The following is a 22,354-nucleotide window of genomic DNA, read 5'->3' on the forward strand; positions in this document are numbered from 1 at the left end:
TCCGCCTGCTCGGGCACGTTCACGGGAAGTTTGTCAGCATTCACAAAGCAGCTTTTCTATCTCCGATCACCCACGGCAACCATCAATATAACAAACAACACTCTGCCTCTTTACTTTTTATTTTTTGCCTGGTTGAATCAGCGATATGACTGACGTCTGGATAACAGGTCGCTTTTATTAGTCAGGGTCATTAATCATAAATCACTGTTTTTATTTTACATCACCCCCACCTGCAGCTCCACCTGTCATCCATCTCACATTTAACAATGTGTCGCAGGTCTTAGCGTGCAGCAGCAGTCAGAGCAGAGTCTATCGTAACGCTCTTCACTGATTCCCCCCGCGGATTAACACCCATGTAAAGTTGAGCGCTTTAATCCCGGGCATGTCCCGGCGGTGAGGGCGTGGCACGGTCACACATTTCCCATTCAGAAAACAAAGATAATAATCAGGACAGCTGGGGAGTGTTTGCAGGAGAAAAGAGGTTTAACGCCGAGCGGTGAAGTGAGGGAGGGACGAACGAGGCCGTGTGGAATCTTTCTGTCTTCCTCTATAAGGAAACCGTGAGCACCACGAGCTGTCATTTAATTTGCAGGCTGCAGGTGTTGACATTTCTGTTATGAATAATAATATTTGATGACAGTTTAATGCTGAGAAGCAAACAAAATAAAAAAAGACAAAAAAAACAAGCATTTCATAATATAATTTCAGTGTTTAGTTGTTTATGCTGCTGATGATACATTAGATATCTTTTATTTTTATCTCAAAGTGAAGCTGTATATTTTCTCTTCTTCTAAGTAAGATTTGACAATAAAGAACGTTTATATTCCTCATGTTGAATTTTGTTAAAGTAAACGGTTGAAAATAAGCAATGACTTTGTCCACACGTTTCCCAAAAAAATGGACCGAACTGTCACCACCAAAACTGAACCGTAATTTTGTGAACCGCTGCTGGCATCCAACTCAAAACACGTGAGGCATTCAGGGAACATCGCTAAATTTAATTTGAGGTGTTTAGGGCACATCGGTTAAGTGTAGCGACACAAAACCACCTGAGTTACACTCTCCCCCCTCTAAAGCGCATGAAAACTAAAGATTTGACCTGTAATGTTTTACTTGATTTCTTAAAAAGTTGAATTTTGAGAAAAGTATCATTCAAGAACCAGTAAAAAAAGATTCACGTTATCTTTAATGCATTTTTGAGCATCACAGCCAGAATCACAACCAATGATATTTGTGTTTATTGACACACGGACACAAATGTTAACGGTTCTCCTCTTCCTACATTTCTAAAAGAGCACAATTAAAATAATCCTGGTCGGTAGTGTGTTTTAGAGGGATTCATGTGGATCAGCCGGTTGTTTGTGATGGTTTCAGACCTCAGCGTTGTGATCGTGCTCCTGCAGCTCGCTGCCACTGAGCCGGAGGAAGCAGGATGTTTTGTTGGAAGCTCCTTCGCTGGCGGCGGCCCAAAAGGTTAATAACCCCCCAATCAGGACAGGGAGCGGGTGGAGATTTCCACCGAACACGCACACGCCAGGAGGACTCACAACAACACGTGTTGTTTGATTCTCACACACACAGAAATGTGCGCTGACACAGTTAAATGCGTGTAAACGGTGAGATCAGAGGGACGTGACCTTCCTCCAGAGTCTTCCTCATCTGGCCTCAGACCAGCGCTCAGGAGAAGAAGTCATGTGAGCGACGACCACCGAGCGGTTTAGACAGTGGCTGCTGATTGGTCGACCTCGTTTCACTGACTGAGAATCAGTGGATTTTATATCATTTTTTATATTTCTTTTTCTGAAAAGACTTCTGCTTCTGTGAAAAATGTTCAAAGCAACTCAAAGTTTCCTTTTAAGAGTTTCTCAACAGTTTGGGTCAAACCGAGCTGCAGCTAACAGTGATGTCACCCGTTGGTTTGTGAACGGAAGTGAATAAGCCAGAATATAGGTAGACGCTACAATTTACAGACATTTTTTAAAAACAGACTTTTAAATGAGTTGCAGCCAGAATCCTTGAATCAAGCAGCAGCAGCAGATCGAACCTGCAGGTTCCTGCTTGTAAACATTCCTGCTTCCCTCCATCTGTCCTGAACCTGCAACACTGACATCCACGCTGTCAGCTTACAACGCAGCCAAATCACACACACACACACACACATTTTTGGTCAAAAATAAGATAACACTTTACTTTCAAAACTCCAGAAACTGGTCTCCTCAGTTCCCCGACGTTTACAGAGTGTTGTTAAAAGAAGAGGTGATGCAACACGGCGGTAAACACGTTCCCGTCCCAAACTTTTTCCAGACATGTTGCTGCCATCAAAATCAAAATGAGCATATATTAGTCATAAAACACTATTTCTCAGTTTCAACATTTGATATGTTGTCTTTGGTCTATTTTCAATTAAATATGAGTTTACATGATCCTACATCTGTAGGATGGAGAGGAAGATGATAGACAAAAGAACATCTAGTAAATACTTCCTGAGTAAACAGCAGAGCGATGCTCAGTATGAAACCAGCACATCACTCAGCTCCAATGACTGGGGTTTCGGGGGTTTCGGGGGGGGGGGGGGGTGAAACGGAGAGGGATAATGCGGCGCTAAGCAGGGTTAGAGTGATGGATTTTCTTCATTAAGAACATTGTGCTGGAAGCTAAAAACCTCTGAAAGTCTTTTTTCTTTTTGGGGGGGGAGTTAACGGAGCAAAGATTAAATTTGGATCCACGTGTAAGAGCAGGCTGTAAAAAGAAACACAACAGGGACTCTATTTAGGATTTTATCCAAACCTGTTAGAGTAAGAAAGGGAAGCCACAGAAAACAAAGAAAAACTGTTTTTGATTTGTCTCCTTCGTCTCCTTTGTGTGGTTTAATTCCTACTGCCCCCCCCCTTCCCCGACAAATATAACACCCATCTCGGCTATTATTCTGGTTAATGAGGGTTCTATAATTAATGTCAATCACCCCGCGGCATCTGCGCCACCCCATTACCTCCCTTCGAGGCACCCTAAAGTGGCGCACATGAGCCGTTCGACCCCCCATCCATCAGCCCCCTTCGGCCCTTTGCGGCGCCGATCAGCCGGAGTCCCCGAGGTCGTTCGGGCTCAGCGGCTCCTCAGCTGCACTCACATCACTCGTAGCTGCTTAAAGGAGGGGAAGGAAATCACTCTCCTGGATCACTGCGGGGGGAGGGGAGGGGGGAGGTTAATGGATAACCTAACGGACTTCTAATGAACAGCAGGCCGAGGCTACTGTTGGAAAGACGAGAGCTCACTTTAGGTACACAGACGAGTTATTATAGCAGTATCAATATTATTTTTTACAACAAAAAGTATAAATTGAATGATAATTAAACTGGAGCTGCAATGATTGTTTATTTATTAATTCATTGATTGGTTTGTCAGCTATTTTGATTATCAATTCATCGTTTTAAGTTATTTTCTTTTTACAGAAATTCCTCAAATTTGATTTTTCTAGCTTCTTAATTGTGAATATTTTCCACTTCCTTTAGTCCTCCAAATTAAGACATTTTAGTCTGCAGCTACATCTCTGGGAAACACCGCTCGACAGTTTTTTTTACCATTTTGAAGGCCAAAACAGCAAATAATCGACAGATTAATCATATATTAATAATATTTGTATGTCTTTATAGTAAAAGAGAAGCACATATGCTCACAGCTGCTAATCCAAGCAAAAATAATAGATCAAATAAAGTGAAACATTTTGGTGGAGAGACGATGAAGAGTTCAAAAGTTTTTCATCACTATTTTTCTGCCACACATAATAGTAGTGAACTTGTTCCTTTTTGTTGTTTTTTGTTTTTGTTCCCCACATAGAAGCTAAACAGTGGACCTTGCTGATGGCGGACATATGACATCACCGTGAGTTTGTGACATCACAAACTTAAGGAAGTCCAAACAGCACAGTTGCTCAAACCTCTTTAAAAAAAAAAGGAGACTGCAAGACTCATTAAACCTTCAATAAAAAACAACTATATTCTGCCCTTCGGTCACAATGTGTGTCGCTGTATTCAGAAAGTGTCTCCAAAAAAACCAGCTGTAACGTTGGCCTGCGCTCCTCGTTTCTCTAAAAACCTCCTCTGAGCTGCAGCGAGTTCAGGAGGGAGCGGCTGATCGCATCGACGGCGAAGCCAGATAACCGGGAGAGATGACGACGGGGGAAATATGAAGTGTTTGGATAGCGTAGTGTTTCAGGGCCCGGTCGAGACCATCTGCTCCGCCCGTGGGACGAGTTTTTAATTCTGTCTGACGTCGAAGACATCTGAGGTTTTTATAAAATCACATTCACTCCTTCTGCTCAAACACCACACATTAAAAAACAAAACAAAACAAAAACACCAAAAAGATTAAGTTTTTACTTTTCAAACCATTTTGATCAAATATATTTCATTTAAATGTAAAAGGAACTCATAAATACTGATATTTAAGTTCCTGTAAAACCCTCTGCAGCCTGCAGCTCAGTGAAAATCCTCCGAGTACACAACCACCCCGTTAACTCTGCTCTGAAGCACATTGTTAATCCGAACCCCTCAAGCCGGCACTAATCAGCCTGATCCTGCCGGGGAGGTGGGGGGAGGGGGGGCGTGTCCGTCCCGTGTGCAGCAGCGATGATACTGATTATCCTTCCATCTCTACTCGTTTACACACTCAGCTCGAGGACTTAGAAACACCTAACGAGGTCCGTGTCTCACTCACCAACTCATCAGCTGAAAAAAGAAACTCAATTACTGATACGAATAAATCAGCCAGACGATTCACTCCAGAGCAAAGTGGAAAAGATGCAGTTCATATACGACATATTTATATGACTATATAGATTTTCAAGCACCTCACCATGAAATGAACCGAGACGTTGGAAGTAGAGAAAAAGTTACCCGATTCTACAAAAGGAACACAAATGTTCAACTCTGGAAACGCTGCTTCGTTTTGAGCACTTGATCGCAAAGTAAGACGACACTGAGAAGCAAAAATGAAAGAAGGGAAGGAAGTCAGAGTAGAAACGAGGAAACCACAGCGAAATCTGATTTGCAGCTGCTAATAAAAGAGGAAACTCCAAGTGTTGACAAGTCTGAGTTAAAAAGTGCATTCAGGGTGTTTATAACTGAGAGCACAATATTATCTCTAAATGATTCAGCAGTAGAGCCAATATTACACCAGCGTTACAGAGCTAATCCACAAACATGCCTTTCTGTGTTTAATGAAATACTGCAGAAACAGCTTCTCTTTCTGTACTCTAGAAAACAGAGAGCACTGAGGAGGAAAAGAAAACCAAAAAGTCAAACAAAGAAAACCACAAAAACACAACGAGTGACGCAAAAAAGCAGGAGATGCAAAGTTAAATTCAAGTAGGTTCAACGGAGAACGGCTGCAGATCAGACAGATTTTAGTCAAACATTTGCCGGAGTTAAGAGGCCCTTTTTTTTTTATGGTGAACAGAGCTCAGCGGAGGTAAACAGGGAGGAACAGGAGGCGCACCGCTGCAATAAAACCAAGGAACATTGTCTGACACTGTTTATTATGTGCAACTGCTTTTACTGCTCCCAGTTAACCCGTAGCAGAAAACACACGTGATCTATTAAACAAGGACGGGTGGGAAGGACCACCGAGAAGGAACAAAAACGTCCCCGGAGGAGGACACGAGGAAATCAGCCGGGTTGATAGAGTTTCCTTCATGAGACATTAAGACCAGCAGCCTTCTGTTCAAATGAGTCCATTCAGCTGCTGGCTGAATAAGAAAAAAATACTTAAACCATAATGTCCGAAACCAACACATCAATTTAAGGTGTTACCCCGGAGAGGAAACCATGGTAACCAAGCGTGAAACCAAACTAAGACTCCAGCCAGCAGTGATGTCATCGTTGGTTTGTGAACGTTATGAATCCTCCAGCTCAGATTTTGTCCGTCACCATCTTTGCTAGTTCGGAGCGGTTTGGAGCAGGAAGTGACCATATTTGGACGAGCTGGGGGAGGAGCCAGAGGCGGATCTGACCGATCTGATCGGAAACCTGACGATACTACGTCCCGCCCACCGATAGCTGTAACCTGACTGCACCACAGGCCTGTCAATCAAACAGACACGCCCCCAAAACCAGGTCTTCTTGAATCTTCTTTTCTAATGAATGAGGGATTATTTTCAGATGGACCTCCAGAAAACTAAGAAGAAGGAGTGACTTTAGCTAACAACACCGAGATAACTGATGGACACATTTTATTCACTTTGGATTTGATGAGAGAAGTTGAATGGGAGTCTATGGAGCCGGAGGCTTTTTGGAGCCGACCTCTAGTGGCACTCGCTGGTATTGCAACTGAAGACACTTCTGGATCAGAACCATTTTACAGACCTGAAGCTACGAACTCTTTTATATCCAGTCTGTGGTTCTGGAAACCCTGTTTGCGCAAAGGTTTGTTTAGCCACTCTGAATGGCGGACCAATCAGAGACCAGTGGGCGTGGCTAAAAGCGTTTGTAGCTCCAACAATGGCGTCGGAGGTAAAAAAAAAAAATAGATGCGGGTTTAATCAAAAACATAACTGCAGCTGCACGATTTACAGAAGACTCAGTCGGACAAATTTCCAGCAAAATAAAAGCAGACGGCCCCTGAAGTCACTGGGCTCCATAACCAGGGTTATGATTCATTACCCAGAGTTCCACACTGCGAGCTGAGGGTTGATGAGTCAGGCCGGGTGAAAACACCCCGTCTGCTCCTCCGCTTCATACCGATTCACATGAAAACACGTAAAAAACTGCTGCAGCACAAAAAAACATCTGTCTGAATTCCCATGATGCAATAAAGCGCCGACTCAACACCTCCCTCCCCCGACTCCAGACCGGCTCCAAACATTACGCTCGTCCTCTCTAACGCCACTTCGTTGACAACTTGCTAAAAGAACTTTGGAAATGTGAAAATCGAGGGGAAATCTTATTGACCGGAGATCCTTATTAATCCCATAATATCCCACACGGCCCCGGCGGTGTGGTCACATCGCATGACAGAGGCCGTCATATCGAACCTCAGCCGATCCAGGAACATGACTTCATGCAGAAATTTAACATTATGAGCTGTGACCTCATTTTTGGAGGGAGTTATATTATTACAGGACTTACTCTTATTGAGACTGAAATCTAAATCTTTACAGTCATCTGCTGAACTCTTTAAAGTTCCTGAATAGTATTTTATATGTGCAGAAATTCATTTTGATTCCTGTCAGTGCAGCATTAAAATCAATAATAATAATAATCATAATACAGCAAAGCAAGAAGTGACAGAGTTCATGAGAAATGTGATTTTATCCTGAAAATTAGGCGACCAATCGTCACTTTCAGCTGCAAGAGACTGAACTTTGTTTTTGTGCATAAAGTCTGTCTTGAATTAATATTTAAAAAGCATTTAAAGCTCTTATCTTGACAGATGTTTGTGTTTTATATTACAGTCACAGACTGTCTTTTTTTTGTTTTTACTTTGAACCACATGTTTTAGAATATAAGAAGAAAATAACTAAATATTTCCTGGATGTGCTGTTTGCTTGTTGTCAAATGACGACATTACATGTGACTCATATTGGTTTAAAAATGGTAAAAAATGTTTCCTCAACCTGCATTTTTTGGGGGAAATTTTACTGCAACATTTTATTATACAGAAACTCTGCAAAATGCATTGCAATTTTTTGGGAAGATGTCGCTGAAAAAAATCAAGAATTTATGACTGCAACAATCAAGCTTTTTATACCAAGAAAACAACTGCTCCCTGAAAGATGAGAAAAAAAACTGAATATGAATGTCCTCCAAGGAGGGAAGATGCTCCAAATTAATTTTTATTATTTTTTTCTTATCGCAAAAAAAAAATGCTGTTTTGAAATTGTTAATTAACCAAAAGCTAAAACCTTGTTTCTTGACCCAGTTTATTAATAACCGTGTCATTTGTTTTCAGTCGCACGCAAAAAACAATCTGGATAATATCTGCTTTTGTGATCAGAATTAAAATGTCAAATGCATTATTTTTTTTCCCGATTTCACGAGCAGGAAAATCGAACAACGCCAAAAATATTCCGACTGTGTCACCGGCATCTTTAAAGAAATGCTAACTTTCAAAGGGGGAAGTATGAGCACGGTGGCAGGCTCCATCCTCCTTCCTACTTCAAAGGCAAAAAATTAAATCCATCCTCACTGTCGGAGCAGAGATTAGCTGTCATGGTGCACTTCCTCACACACACACACACACACACACACACACACACACACACACACACACACACACACACACACTCTCTCTCTCTCTCACCTTGCAGCATCAACTATGACTGAGCAAAAAACTGAATCTGCTGAATTTGGATGTCTTCCGATGCCAAACCGCCCGACCATCTTTTATTTCCAGTCCATCAAGCAGAACCCGGTCGAGCTGCAGGAACACAGAGTTCCTGAACATGTTCAAGTCTTTGCAATAACGTGTGTGTGTGTGTGTGTGTGTGTGAGGATGAACTGTTACAGCTGCAGCCTCCGCAGTAGCTGATGAAGAAAACTGTCATAATATTTGATTAACTCCAAGCGATTGCTGCATTAAAATTTCTCTGCTGGTACAAAACTCATCCATCAGCGTAATGGAGCTGCTGTAATGTGATTAACAGCAGTGTTGAACGAGTCATGTGACCCATACGAGGCAAATATCAATCAATGTCAGTCAAAATCACAGCCAGGCTAAAGATCTGGTCTGAATTTGCACAAAAATAAATGTTTTAGTTTGGTCCAAATGGACCAGAACAATAACCCTCCGGTGAGGTCCTTCAAAGAGACAACAGGGTGCTGCCAGAGAAAATCTGACAAACCAAGGTGAATTCATGCTTCATTCATTCCTGTATTTTGTTGTTGTTGTTGTTGTTGTTGTTGCCCCGTGCACGGGCTGACAGGTTCAAACCTAATGACCCGAGACACCGGACCTTATTAAAATAATGCGTTTACTCACCGCCTCCTTCTCCTCTCCTGCGCTCTCCTGGTGCTCCATACTACACAGCTTCCTCTTGTTTTTATTCTCCGTCCTCTTCATCTTGATCTGTGGAACCACTCCAGATGTGTCTGTCTGTGGAACCACTCCAGATGTGTCTGTCTGTGGAACCACTCCAGATGTGTCTGTCTGTGGAACCACTCCAGATGTGTCTGTCTGTGAGTGTGTGCGTGGTGAGTCTCTCCCGGCTGGACGTCAGTGACACCTCGCTGACGAAATGAAACCCATCGCCGGTTGATTGCGGGTTGTGTTACCGGTCAGCCGTTCTCCGATCAGCCGTTCCCCGGTCAGCCGTTCCCCGGTCAGCCGTTCCCCGGTCAGCCGTTCTCCGGTCAGCCGTTCTCCGGTCAGCCGTTCCCCGGTCAGCCGTTCCCCGGTCAGCCGTTCTCCGGTCAGCCGTTCCCCGGTCAGCCGTTCTCCGGTCAGCCGTTCCCCGGTCAGCCGTTCTCCGGTCAGCCGTTCCCCGGTCAGCTCAGCCACACGTCCGGCGCGGAGTCCACATCTGGGAAAAAAAAAAAAAAAACCGCTGTGACGAGCTGTCAGTCAAACCTGCGGCACCAGCAAGCCGCCGCTCCTCCTGAATGACAGTTAAACCAAACAGAAAGGGGGGGGGGGTTTCTGAGGGCTCGCGGGCAGTTTAACGTCTCGAGGCTCCGGTGACCACCGGACGTGTCGCGTGCGACAGCTCGGGCGACCCGACTTGTTAGCTCGTTAGCTCGAGGCTTAGCTCCCCGCTAGCTGCGCAGCTACCTGCCGGTGAGCACCGCGACACCGGCAGGTTCCGCCGTCGCTCCCGACGGACGCCTCCACACCGATCCCCCCCGCCCTCCTCTCCCAGCCACCGGAGCTCCGCGCACCGTGTCGGTGGTCGTTCAGGTCGTTGAGGTCGTCCCGGGATGTGCTCCCATCCTCGGGGTGAAAGCCCGGCGGAGCTCTGCGCAGCTGACGCCGGGTGTCGGTGTTGAACTGCGGCGGCACCGAGCGGCTCGTTTCCTGGCTCTGACACGGTCACCTCCGATGGCAAGTCCACAGGAAGCGGGGTGGCAACATCCGGTCCAAATGTACCAAAATAAAAGTGTCGTTTCTTCAAAATAGGATTAAAGAAAGAAAGAAAGAGTGATCTTGAAAATGTAATTATTATCAATGTCAATATAAGCTGCACTATATAATGACAATGAAGTATTTGCTTTTAAACCATGTAAATTTTTAGATTTTTTTTTAAAGAGGTAAATCCGCATTTTATTTTGAAAGTACATTAATTCTACTTCCGTTGTCTGGTTTCAGCTTCATCTATACACTCAGCTTGTTGGAAGATTTCTTGATAGAAAAAAAAAAACATCCACACAGTCACTTACCACTCAAACACGTTATTAAAAGTAAAATAACATTTAGGCTTATTTCTAAAAAAAAAAGTAGTTTGACTACCTTTGGGTGTGTGTGTGTGTGTGTGTGTGTGTGTGTGTGTGTGTGTGTGTGTGTGTGTGTGTGTGTGTATGTGTGTGTGTGTGTGTGTGTCAGAGACAACTAAGGCAGTTTTGTTGGAGTCTGCTGCCACCTGCTGATAAACAATTAAAATGCCTTGAATATATTTTTTTTTTGTCGAGTTCTCCATAAATATTTAATTTTAATTAAAATAAAAAAAGTGCAAAAACGTATTATTATGGTGAAACAAAACAAGGTTGTAAAACAGTCGATCTAAGACAGAAAACAAGCGAGTCAGACGTCCTGTTTTGTCCCCTTTTTTTTATTGAAAAGGTTTCTTTTCTTTTTAACCCCAAAAACATTTTAATAAAGAGAACATGCAATAAAAATACAGCTGGTCTTTTTTTGTCCACAGACCGTCTCTTCTCACGGCAACAACAAAAAAAACTAAAAACTTGCATTGATGAAAACACACTACCTTCAATATGTACATACATAAGAGGCGGTTCCTAAAACCACACAGACACTGAGAAAGACACTACGTTCGACCTTTGACCTGCAGGGAAATATACAAAAAAAATTAAAATAAAATCTAAACTTGGATCGCTTTACACCTGATCTGACAAACATACAAGCTGTCCACTTTGGTTCATGTTATTGCTTCATAAATAATTTACCCTTTTTCATGTGTATAAAACACTGATTGATATTAAGTTTAAAAAAATTTAAAAAAACGATCGGGCCTTTAACACTGCTTGATACTGATGGTCAGAAACTGGAGTTTCAGCTTCGAAGCTAAAAACAGATGACATGGCACTTTAATACTCGGGCCTAAAACAGAAAAAACAGAAAGCGACCACCGAGACTCGTATTGCACAGTGACCCAAAGATTTTGCATATTTCAGTGACAGTGTTCGAGGTGAAGCCGCAGTTCATGCACAAAAAAATAAACAGGGAACCAACTTTATTAAAAAGAAATAAATGTGAGAGGAGTCAGTGTAAAATAGTCTAATCTCACAGTGAGCGTCACAAATCCTCCAGAGGTTAAATACACATTTATTCCTTCACAATGGATTTTCTTTTGAAGTGATTGTCTTTGTGAGGAATATTAAAACATTTACAGATTCAGCTAAAAATAACAAAGAAAAAAAACATCCTAAAAGATTTAAAAACAAATATCAGCATGGTCCATTTATTACGGTTACAAAAACGAAATGTCGTCTCTTTTTTGGACTTTAAAAACTAATTTTTCTTGTTCATATGAAACAGATTATCTGACGGGTCACTGAAGGCATCTGAAACATGTGCTTCTTTTTCTTTAACGCTGCTTCACACACACATCAGCTCCATCGCGAGGTTTTCCAACACCGACAGTTTCGACTTTCAGCAGGAAAAACATCGTGTTTTAAATAATAATATCTAAAGATTAGCGCGTCCATGTTTAACAGTGACACTCTGGAGTTTGAGGACGACGAGTTAAAAACTCCTAAAATGTGTTTTATGAGAGTAAACGCAGGAGAACGACCGAACCGTCTCCCTGCAGGTCTGTGCTGCTGTTTTCTTATAGCATCAGTAGTCAGACATTTTTATGACAACTCATTTTTTTGTTTTTTACAATTAAGGACAAAAACACGAGTACGGTACTGCTCGGGGAGTATGGCTTTGTTTCCACTAACTGCTCAAACCACATGCATGAGTTCTACACACAGACTACAGACACGAGGCTGAAAGAGGAAGCACTTTGCAGTTTGGTTTTGGCTTTTTTTTTTCTTCTTTTTTTAAAGCCCCACCCACTTCCTTTCTCCTGCTGGCATCAAGTGGATTTTTGCTTCTTGAATCCCTGCTGAAGAATGCAGCTGAAGTCGGCTTCTGATTGGCATCTTATAGACATAAAAAAAAAAAAAAATTAAAATTAAAAAAACAGCACTGATTGGACCTTTAAAACTCGACCGAATTGCCCCTGAGAAGAAATCTGGTTGAATTTTTTGTTGAATTTTATTTGTAACATTTTTTTAAATCGACCAAAATCAAAAGCTATCAATCTGAAGCGAACTTCAGCCACAATCAAGACTGGTCTCATTAAAAAACGAGAAAACACTCCAGTTGCTGGATTTTTTTTTTTTTTAGAAAAAGTCCTGACACGAATAATTACAATCATTCACATCTGTGAAACCATCAGGAACCAGCGAACGTCAACACAAACATCCTCCGACAGTCAGAGAGGTTGGCGTCTCAGCCGAAACGTTTCAGTAAGAGAGAGACGAAGTTTACAGCTTCACTAAAGGAAGAGGGCCTGCAGGGGGCGCTGCTGCTGCTGGTGAGCCGGTCTTCGGGCAGCAGAGGAAAAGATGGAGGATGAAGGTCGAGGCGTCACGACACTCCAACCAGGAGAGAAGGTGAGCTCACTGAAGGGTCCTGTGTCTTCACCTGAGAGACAGTCAAAATAGAGCTTTAATTTACTTTATTAGTCCTTTAAATGAACCCTGTTCAATGATCAGATTCTTCCTGTTTGTCTTTTTATTCCCATCAAAAGAAAAATTACTAAAATCCAGTTCTTGTAAAGACAGAGACGGACAGCAAAGATAAAAGAAAAAAAGTGAACGATCCAACAGTAATCTGAAGACTTATTGTCTTTAAACTTCACTAAATTACATAAAACATATTAGACAGAGAAAAGTGATGAAGAATTATAACAAGGAAATTCCTGGTGAGTAAAATATTTCACTTCAAACTTCAGCCTGTTAAAACTGTTTAAATATAAAAGTTTTTAAGACATTTTCTTTTGTCTTCTGCATGTTTTTTTTAAGGTTTGCATGCACTAAACATTTAAACTATGTCTTTGAACAGATCGTATGTTAGTGCTTAAGTGTTCGTACAGCAGAGATAACATGAAAAAAAAAAAAGAGACCTGCATATCAAAACGTTGCTCCACAGCGCCTCTAGTGGTCAGAAACTGCAAAGGGGGCCTTTAAACTCGTCTCTTTTGCAGTCAGAACTTTTTGGCAGATTTATTTTACTTTGTAAGATATTTTATAAGATATCTCTTGTCCAACATGCTCCTTGATTGACAGCTGAGCAATCAGAGGTATCGAAAGCACAATGTTATTATAGCTAAGTTACAATTAAAGGGCGAGTTTTTAAGCAGCTGCAACTCAGGAGCTAATTCACTTTTTAAAGCTTGCAAACTGATATTGGCAGTTAATTTTTTGTGCAAAGGACACTTGGAAGTAAGAAGGAAGCCACTTATTGTTCAGTCTTTGACTCTTTTTTGCACACGAAAAGTTTCTGAGTCAGCATTTTTTTTCCAAATAAAATGACTTCGCAGGCTGCATGCAAAACACATTAAACACGAGGGTTTCACATGAAAAAGCAAAGCAGCGCTGTCTTGTTATCGGGATGCTATCATCGGTTGCACGGCAAAGCCAGCGGGGGACTGTACCTTTACGGGCCCAGGGGTGTGAGGAAGAGGAGGAGGAAGAGGAAGAAAAGGAGGGGGGGGTGGAGAAAGAGGCTCGACGGAGGGAGGAAATCCTGAGTTGGTTCTCCTGAGGAGACCCAGCAGGAGTCAGAAAGAGGAGACGGAAACAGGGATCTTTAACGTCTCACTTCTTCTCACCTGCTGCAGCAGAAAGGTTGAAAGTAAAACTCACCTGTAAGTTGGTCTTCGCTTTCCTCAACACGTCCCGCGTCCTCGACACTGTGAACAAACACACAGAGCGTCTTCATCTTCAAAAAGAAAAACTACGACAGAAGAAGCTGACGCAACATGATGAAACATCATCATCATCATCATCATCATCAGGAAATCTAATCTTTTCAATAACTCAGATTTTCTCAGATCAAAAGAACGAATCTTTAAATCTGCAGTGAGATCAAATAAAGTTCGGACGTCTTTCTGAGATTAAAGGAGGAGAAAATATCAGCTGTCCTCATCCGAGAAATTATTAATCCTAATTAAAAAGGCCTTAATGTGATATGAGGTTTTATATATTGGTGACTCACGCTGGCTGACGATAAAGTGCTCCATGCTATCTTTGGTGCGGTTGGAGCTCTTCACGATCTCCATCGCGTCCTTTAGAGCCTGCTCTCGCTCCGAGAGCTTCAGGCGGAGAGAGACGACCTCGTCGTTCTGAGACACGTCCTGAATGAGACACACACACACACACACACACACACACACACACACACACACACACACACACACACACACACACACACACACACACACGGTTGTATATACACACATTCAGGTACACACACAAGAAATCCAGGATGATTAAATTATCATTTTGGCAGAAAATCTCATTACCGAGTTCTATAATCTCATTGTTTTCACAAGATCTTGTATGTTTGGTAAAATATCTTTTCTGGGTTTGAGATTACACATGAATTCACTAAAAAAACAGATGTCCCGTGTTTTCGAGCAGCACTTAAACGCAACACAATCCAGAAACCTTCGTAGACCCTGTGAGAATCACTCGGAAACCACTTTTGAGTTGAATTTGTCACCATACAGACGTGTTTTTTTTTTTTTTATATTGTAAGACTTTCTCGCCGGTTCTGACCTGTTTGTTTTCCTCGGAGTCGGGCAGAGCGGCTCTCCAGAACATCCTCAGCAGAGACTCCACCTCCTCCAGGATCTGACGCAGCGTTTCGGTGTCCGACAGCAACGTCCTGACGCAACCAGAGTCTGCGGGCTGACGCACGAAACGCAGGGAGTCGAAACAAGTCGGACTCACGATCATCTAATTATGTTTCTTTCGGTTCATGAATGAATCATCAAGTGTGTAAAAAAGTATAAAACATTTGTTCCCAAAGTAATAAAGGAAAAATAATTAAAGATGCTCAAAGCATCAGAGTATTAAACACTGTGTGGGTCCTAATCAAATATATTATCGATATTATAAAAGAAAATTATTTAATACATATATAAAAAAAGACAAAAATAATTTAATCAATTAATTTGTGCAATAATTGTTTTTCCATTATTCTTATTTTTGATTTTATTATTTCATATTTGCTTTTCTCCATATTGATTATTTCTCATTCCACAAACAAAAACTTATGCTACAAATTTCTCTCACAGAGCAGCTGTCACCTGACCTTCTCAGGTGTCCCTGGCTCCTCCCCCTCTCTCACCTGATGTAGGCGGAGCTCCTGCGAGGCGCTGAGTGCGTGCAGGGCGGCCTCGGTGCGGCGCAGCAGGCCGCTCCCCTCCAGGACCTGCTGCTGCAGAGCCGAGAAGTCGTCGATGTGGCCGACGGCGTGGCGGCCGTGGCGGCTGGCGAAGGAGCCGTCTGGAGCTCCGCCCTGCAGGGTCGCAGCGGCTGGAGGAGGAAGACGGGACAGTCAGCGGGGAGGGTCCCTGAACGCCACTCTCACTTTCCCTCAAACAGTCCTGTTTTTAGTTTCTGAGCATCGGCACATCCTCGACAGCTTCAGAGCATCATGTCGCGTTTGAAGAGATTTTACAACGTGTGAGGAACCTTTCTTAAACACTCAGGACGATCTGCACTGTAGTCACACCAGGACTCATGCAACCCTCCTCCATCTCTGATATGTTGTAAACATCACCATTTACACGATTATTACAGTCAAGTTTTTTACATTTTGGGCCACAATCCAATTGAAAATTGCATTTTTGAATAAAAACGAATATAATTTCTACCAGCATTGACACCTATTTAATTTGGTTGCTTTATTCTTTAAAGGGACGAAGGATAGAGGGCATGCTGGGAAATTCAAAGCGATCGGTGATTGATTTATGTTTTTGTTTTTTTTTGCACAAAAGTAACAACTTGTGGATGGTACAAAAACAAAATGATTTTTAAAAATGTACGCACACTGTAGGAAGTCCTGCACAACATATCTCTCAGCTATTGTTTTTTTTTGTTTGCTTGTTTCTTTCTCACCTGTTCACTGTATTTACTCCACCTGTCCTTGTTTTGACTTTATGCACATCTGCAACTACACTCGAAGTATTTCACAGCAAGAAAATGACATGCACATAAAAACAAGTGAAACTAAACTCTATTTTTTGGTTGAACTGTTCGTCCTGCGTTGCCTGAATGTGAACTTCTCACCCTGATCAGCTGCTCCAGTCTCCCCGGCATGTTTCCGTCCGGAGTGCAGAGGAGACGAAGGACTGACGAGTCCGGTGTCTCGGACTGGCGGAGAGGGAACTTTATCTGTGGACGCACATTTCATCAGCGCTGACCTGGAAATCTCCTCCCGCCATAAAACCTTCTTCGTTCTCTGACATACTGACCGCCGAAGAGCTGCCTCCGGGCGCCGGGCTGCTGCTGCTGCCGCTGCTGCTCCAGCTGAATGTGTAGCTCTCTGGGGTCAAAGGTCGCGGCGGCGTTGCGTCCTGGCTGGTCACCGTCGGCAACCTGACCTGTTCAGATAACAACAAACACCAGATGATGAGCGCAGAAAGCAGTTGGGGAGACAAACCTCCCGTATGTACATGTTTTATTTTTGGTTCAGTTGTTTCAGAATTTAACAGGCTACGAGGCGTTCAAGTGCTCGCACGATTCCCGAACATTTAAAACTTTACAAAACACACGCATGGAGGAATTTTAGCGTCATCACATCCATGAAAAAAAAATAGAAGCACGGCTGCAGGGACCAGCTGATGAAAACACACTTTAGATGGTCAGTCTGCACATAAACACACCTGAGTTGTGTGTCTGTGAGTCTTACCTGAGTGTGTGTCTGTGTTGGCTCCGCCCACTCTGCGATGCACCTGCAGCTCACACTGAAGAGAGTGGACCAAACTGTGGCTCTCGCACAGCTGCTGCCGGAGGACGCTCAGCTCGTGCTGGAGCCTGAAGACACACACACATTATCGTTGTGCACAAAACTTTCCAAGAACACACACACACACACACACACACACACACACACACACACACACACACACACACACACACACACACACACACACACACACACACACTACCTGTTGATGGTCTCCTGGTTCCTCTGTCTCTCCTGTTTCAGCTGCGTGATCTCCTGGCTGTGAGCTTTGGCCTCGGCTTGCAGCTTCTGGCTTTGCTCCGCCCACTTCTCTGCTTCTAGCTCCGCCTCCTTCAACCTGGACCGCTCCAGGAGCGCCGCCTCCCTCAGCTGCGCCGCCTCCTTACTTCCCTCTGCAGGCCAGACAGTTAAAAACATTTTAAATCTGCTCTCGACACCGAGTTGTTGTGGTGAGAACCGGACCGTACCGCTGGCCGTCTGCTTCAGCTGCTTCTGCAGAACGACGTTTTCCTCCTTCAGGAGTCGGATCTCACTGGACAGCTGGCTCACCGAGTCCAGGCCCTGGATGTAGATGTTGGTCGGAGCACCTGTGAAAGAGGACGGAGAAGCCGTTTAAAAAAGACACTCCGGTTCAGCAAATCAAACAGAAAACTCTGTAAACACCATTAAGATTGATGTTTAAAACCTTTTTTAATGTTTATTGACATTTTTACAGAATTCTTGTAAGTTAACAGTTTTATGGAAGAAGTAGTTCCAAATAAAATCATGAATCAATTAATGTGGCCTGGAGCCTTCGTACGAGGTGCAATCAAAAACGTTGAGAGTGTGTTCCTGAACGCAACACAGTAACGCTTACAGCCAAGTGTTCCTGAGCCCATGCAGTGATTTCCACTACAGAATCATGGCTGTTTTGAAAGCAGGGCCCGCCTGAGGGCCCACAGATCGCAGCTGTCCACTGGTGGTTTTTGGTCTTGTCCTTTGCCTTTTAGATTTTTAGGAAATCACTGCATGGGCTCAGGAATACTCGGCTGTAAGCGGACGTGTTGAACAATGTGACCCCTAAAATCAGATGTTTCTCTGCTCCAGTTTCAGGTTTCACGGTGAAATCACTAATGTTCATGTACCAGTGATCACGATGTCGATCCAGAGACGACACTCTGAAAACTTCCTCTTGAAGGTTGTTGCGTTCCTGAACGCATCACCATGATGCTCTCTGAACTTATCGGGCGAATGTGACCTTTAATATTTTTTTTTTTTTTGGTGGAAACTGAATTCAATGAATGGAGAGTGAGTCTTCAGAGTGTGTGTGTGTGTGTGTGTGTGTGTGTGTGTGTGTGTGTGTGTGTGTGTGTGTGTGTGTGTGTGTGTTACCTTTCTCGGTGACGGTGCGAGCCAGCCTCTCCTCCAGCTGCTGTCGGAGGCGGTCGTTGGTGTGGATGGAGTCCTCCAGCCGCTGCCTCAGACTGCGGATCTCTCTCAGATGCTCCTTCATCAGGTCCGAAGCTGCAGCAGAAAACAACATCTGGTCTGAAATACGACCGAACGCTCTCTCTCTTAATCAGCTGAATAATTGATCAGGCAAAGAACAGAAAAAGTAAAAAACTGATCCTTGATAACTTGTTATCGTCATTTCATAAGAGAAGATGATTCTGACTTCATAAAGTTGAGGAATTTCTTGCTCTTTTTTTTCTTCTACGTCTTCATTTCAGCATTTTAAATTGAATATCTTTGAGTTTCTGAGAAATCTTACTTAACGTGTGAGTATTTATTTCTTTTTTAAGGCCTTAATTCACAAATAAATAAATAAAAAAATCATCCCCACATGTTAATCAGAGACATTTAAAGTGTGAACGTGCAGTTTCTACCTATGTTGCTGGTGCCCGACTGGTACCCCGACGACCCCGACGACAGGTCCGCCGGTCGGGTCCCGTAGGCCATATCCCACAATGCACTGCTCTCCAGCAGGCTGGCGCCGGCCTTCATGGCCAGGCTGGCGTCCAGGCTGCAGCTGCTGGCGGCGCTGCCGAACGGAGACGGCTGGTATCCCTGGTAGGAGAGCGGCAGGAAGGCGGAGGAGTCGGGCTGCTGGTGGTGGAACGGGAAGCCGGGAAGAGGTTTGGACTGAGGAGCGGAAAACCCTGCAGATAAAACAAAAAACACAAAGACCGGTGAGAGAAGGAAGACGAAGGATGAAGGCACTGATTGGAGGGTTAGTGGCTAAAAGGAAGCAGAGTGTTAAAGAGGGAGTGAAATCCGTCTGCTTTGAGCTTTCCGAGAGCTTCATCTGTGTTTTCAGATCAAATCCTCCTGCAGCCGGAGGTTCGTTCGGCCTCGAGTGACGAGCAGTTTGTTTAATGAGTCTTAGTTTTACAGATGAAGCAGTGGAGGAGAAGGAGGAGGAGGAGGAAGAGGGGTAGATTATTATCCAGCCTTTGCTCATTAAGTTCAGTACAGCTGGAGTCTCCAGAGTCGAATTCATAAACTGCGCCGGTTTCTGTCTCAATAATTTGAAAAAATAACCTTCACTGAAACATCTGAATAATTAGAAAGATGACAAAATTAAAAAAAAAAAAAAATAGTTTCTTTGGATACAGAGAGCAGTAAATCTTCTTCTTCTTGTGCTTTAAATATGAAATAGTTCAAATTTAAAGACAAAAATATTTGGATATGTTGATGAGAGGAGGAGAAACTACAGAAAAGATCTCGTGGAATATTTTTTGTTAGTTTTCAACTACACACATCAGTTTTTTTGTGTTATTATAAAAGTTTGCGAACTGTTGCAGCGTCTTTGACAGTTTACGAACCCCAAACGTTGGTCTGAGGTTGAAAATAAAATGTGCTGAGCGTGCAAATTATGTCAAAAGTGGGTTGATTTATCTTTGTTTTGTGAGCATTTCATATGTTTTTGCGCTGCAGCAGCGAGATACGTTCATCAGGCTGAAGACGACATGCAGCAATAACCATAACAATAACCATAACAATAACAATAACAATAACAATAAGAGCACACAGGATCTCCTGCTAGACGTTACGTTTGTTTCTTATTTTTCAATTTATGGATGAAAAACTCAAAGTGTTTCATTTCCTATGCAGTTTGGATGCAGAAAAGAAAAATGTCTTCTTTCTAAAACTTTTAGTTATAATTTTTCACACTCAAACACGTTTTAGTCTGTTAAGTTTCAAACGGATTCACGGAGACATGCGGACGCACTGTTGCCGCATCCCAGCTGCCTCTGTAACATCTGCAGCTCCTGGTGCACCTCGGCCAGGGAGAAGCCCGCCCCCCCCCTGCCGCCGCCGCCGCCGTGGCAACGGGTTCGCAGGTTTGAGGGGGGAGGATGGAGGAGCAGGGGGGCCTTCAGGGTGGAGGAGGAGGAGGAGGAGGAGAAGGAGGGGGGTGGAGGTTGATGGGGAGTAGAGACGGGAGCTGGGAGAGGAGAAGAAGAAGTGACGGACAGAAACAGGAAGATGAAGGACAGATTGAGGAAGGAGCGTCCAATCAGAGGGGGAGAAAAATAATCCACGTGGAGGAGCTCCCTCCTACCTGTCTGACTCTGCACATCCACCGCTTTGCGCGGCGAGCCGGGGCAATGCATGCTGGGACAGCTGAGGCAGGAGTGGGCTCGGTGGGATGAGGTGACGGATGAGGTGACGGATGAGGGGACGGACGGATGACGTGACAGGTTGCCATGATGAGAGGGACAATCTGGGAACGGAGACAGAGGATGGATGGTCACAGACACACACAGAGGTCATGTGACTAAAGTACATTAATCCGCTGCAGAAAATAGTCCCTCAGGATGAATGCGATGTGTTCAGGTGTCTTCCGTCTCACCTGAGCCGGCTCGGGCCGACGTCCTCGCCTCCTCCGGGCCGAGCTCGCTGGCGGTGTCCCCGTCGGAGCCCAGCTCCAGGTCCTCGTGGGTGGAGCCGTGCTCGTCGGACACGTAGGAGATGCGATCCGATTGGTCGGTGGTGTCGGAGAGGGCGTGGCCGCTGCAGGGCGTGTCGGAGCGGTGGGGGTGATGATGATGATGGTGGTGATGATGGTTCAGTTTGGCACGGAGGGACTCGATGACCTTGTCCTTCTGCTGCAGCTCCTTACTCAGCCTGAACACACACACACACACACACACACACACACACACACACACACACACACACACACACACACACAAAGACAGTTAGTAAATCCAGTTCACTTGTTCAGTTTTCAGGTTTCTTAATTAAAAGCAACTGAAATTTAATTTTTTTTTTACTTTTGGATAAGAATAAAAAGTCCAAACAAGTCCGGTGAAATAAAAACCTGAATAAATTCAAATCAAAACAAGCTTTTAGCAAACGTTGCTTCTCAGATTGATTTATTTATCAGCAGTGTAATAAATCAAATAAACTATAAAAACATTTTTTTTAAACTGTTAGACAGAGAAGTATTTAAATCAGCAGCTCCACAGACTTCCTTTCTAATTTAAAATGTATTTCACGCTGCGCTTTTGTTCATGAATTTTAATTTGAATGTTTTAGGAAACAGTCAGCAGATTATAAAATTCGCACGTTCAGCAACGAACCACATCAGTAGATTGTTTTAAGACTCTGATTCTGATTCAATTCAATGATATTTTGATGCATTGTTGTTTCTTATTGCCTCTTTTGCTGACTCAGCAGTTTTATTAACGTTCACTGTCCCTTTAAGATAAACTAGAAATAAATAATGACACAGCAGATAAAAACAATCAACCGTGTAAAAGAACAACAACCTTTTGCCAATTAAAACGAGGTCTTAAATGCTCCCTTCACAGCTACTCAGTTCAGCATTCAGTACATCACACACATTAATATTACGTAAAAGAATCCGTTGTGCTTTCAGATGTCATATTTAGAGGAGGAGCTTCGCTGCGCTGACAGACTGAGATGAGCTGTGATGTATTAAAGAGCGGCGATGCAGCAGGTGTTTCAGTCACCTGTCAGCTGTCCTCATCGAGAGGGGAATCCTCTTAGACGCACATATGTGACGATGCAGAAAACTGCACACGAACACATAGACAGAGTTGGGGGGGCCGGGATGGGGGGGCGTTAGACAGGACGAATAACACGCGTCGCTTACAGCTGATTTAATTAACAGTGACGTGTTCCCACACAGATGCTGAGGTGAAGGTCG

At 43.6% G+C, this 22,354-nt stretch overlaps 2 protein-coding genes across 8 annotated transcripts in view; both read right to left on the reverse strand.

Moving 5' to 3' along the window:
* The window catches only part of LOC138634713 (microtubule-associated serine/threonine-protein kinase 2-like), a 95,985-nt gene extending 85,979 nt beyond the window's left edge, over positions 1 to 10,006 (reverse strand). For 4 of the 5 annotated variants that reach the window (XM_069721809.1, XM_069721808.1, XM_069721806.1 and 1 more), the window contains exons 1-2: positions 9,870 to 10,006; positions 8,974 to 9,514 (exon numbers count right to left, since the gene is read on the reverse strand). In XM_069721809.1, the coding sequence (XP_069577910.1) occupies positions 8,974 to 9,054 (81 nt within the window). In that variant the 5' untranslated portion in view covers positions 9,055 to 9,514; positions 9,870 to 10,006. Of the gene's footprint in view, positions 1 to 8,973; positions 9,515 to 9,676; positions 9,839 to 9,869 lie in introns of those variants that run through there. The other variant, XM_069721805.1, reaches the window with a different exon arrangement.
* Positions 10,007 to 10,735: 729 nt separating this feature from the next.
* The window catches only part of pde4dip (phosphodiesterase 4D interacting protein), a 78,379-nt gene continuing 66,760 nt past the window's right edge, over positions 10,736 to 22,354 (reverse strand). For 2 of the 3 annotated variants that reach the window (XM_069721797.1, XM_069721795.1), the window contains 16 exons: positions 21,032 to 21,306; positions 20,741 to 20,902; positions 20,408 to 20,623; positions 19,062 to 19,334; positions 18,568 to 18,699; positions 17,664 to 17,783; positions 17,399 to 17,588; positions 17,140 to 17,264; positions 16,703 to 16,831; positions 16,518 to 16,622; positions 15,574 to 15,761; positions 15,000 to 15,131; positions 14,437 to 14,575; positions 14,085 to 14,131; positions 13,874 to 13,979; positions 10,736 to 12,861 (listed from right to left, as the gene is read on the reverse strand). In XM_069721797.1, coding sequence (XP_069577898.1) covers positions 12,713 to 12,861; positions 13,874 to 13,979; positions 14,085 to 14,131; positions 14,437 to 14,575; positions 15,000 to 15,131; positions 15,574 to 15,761; positions 16,518 to 16,622; positions 16,703 to 16,831; positions 17,140 to 17,264; positions 17,399 to 17,588; positions 17,664 to 17,783; positions 18,568 to 18,699; positions 19,062 to 19,334; positions 20,408 to 20,623; positions 20,741 to 20,902; positions 21,032 to 21,306 — 2,488 coding nt within the window. In that variant the 3' untranslated portion in view covers positions 10,736 to 12,712. The remainder of the gene's footprint in view (positions 12,862 to 13,873; positions 13,980 to 14,084; positions 14,132 to 14,436; positions 14,576 to 14,999; positions 15,132 to 15,573; positions 15,762 to 16,517; positions 16,623 to 16,702; positions 16,832 to 17,139; positions 17,265 to 17,398; positions 17,589 to 17,663; positions 17,784 to 18,567; positions 18,700 to 19,061; positions 19,335 to 20,407; positions 20,624 to 20,740; positions 20,903 to 21,031; positions 21,307 to 22,354) is intronic. The other variant, XM_069721796.1, reaches the window with a different exon arrangement.

Source organism: Brachyistius frenatus, unplaced genomic scaffold (genome assembly GCF_029030835.1).
Source record: "Brachyistius frenatus isolate BFR_SWC_R1_liver_20210118 unplaced genomic scaffold, ASM2903083v1 Contig_273, whole genome shotgun sequence".
NCBI classification, from domain to species: Eukaryota; Metazoa; Chordata; class Actinopteri; family Embiotocidae; genus Brachyistius; species Brachyistius frenatus.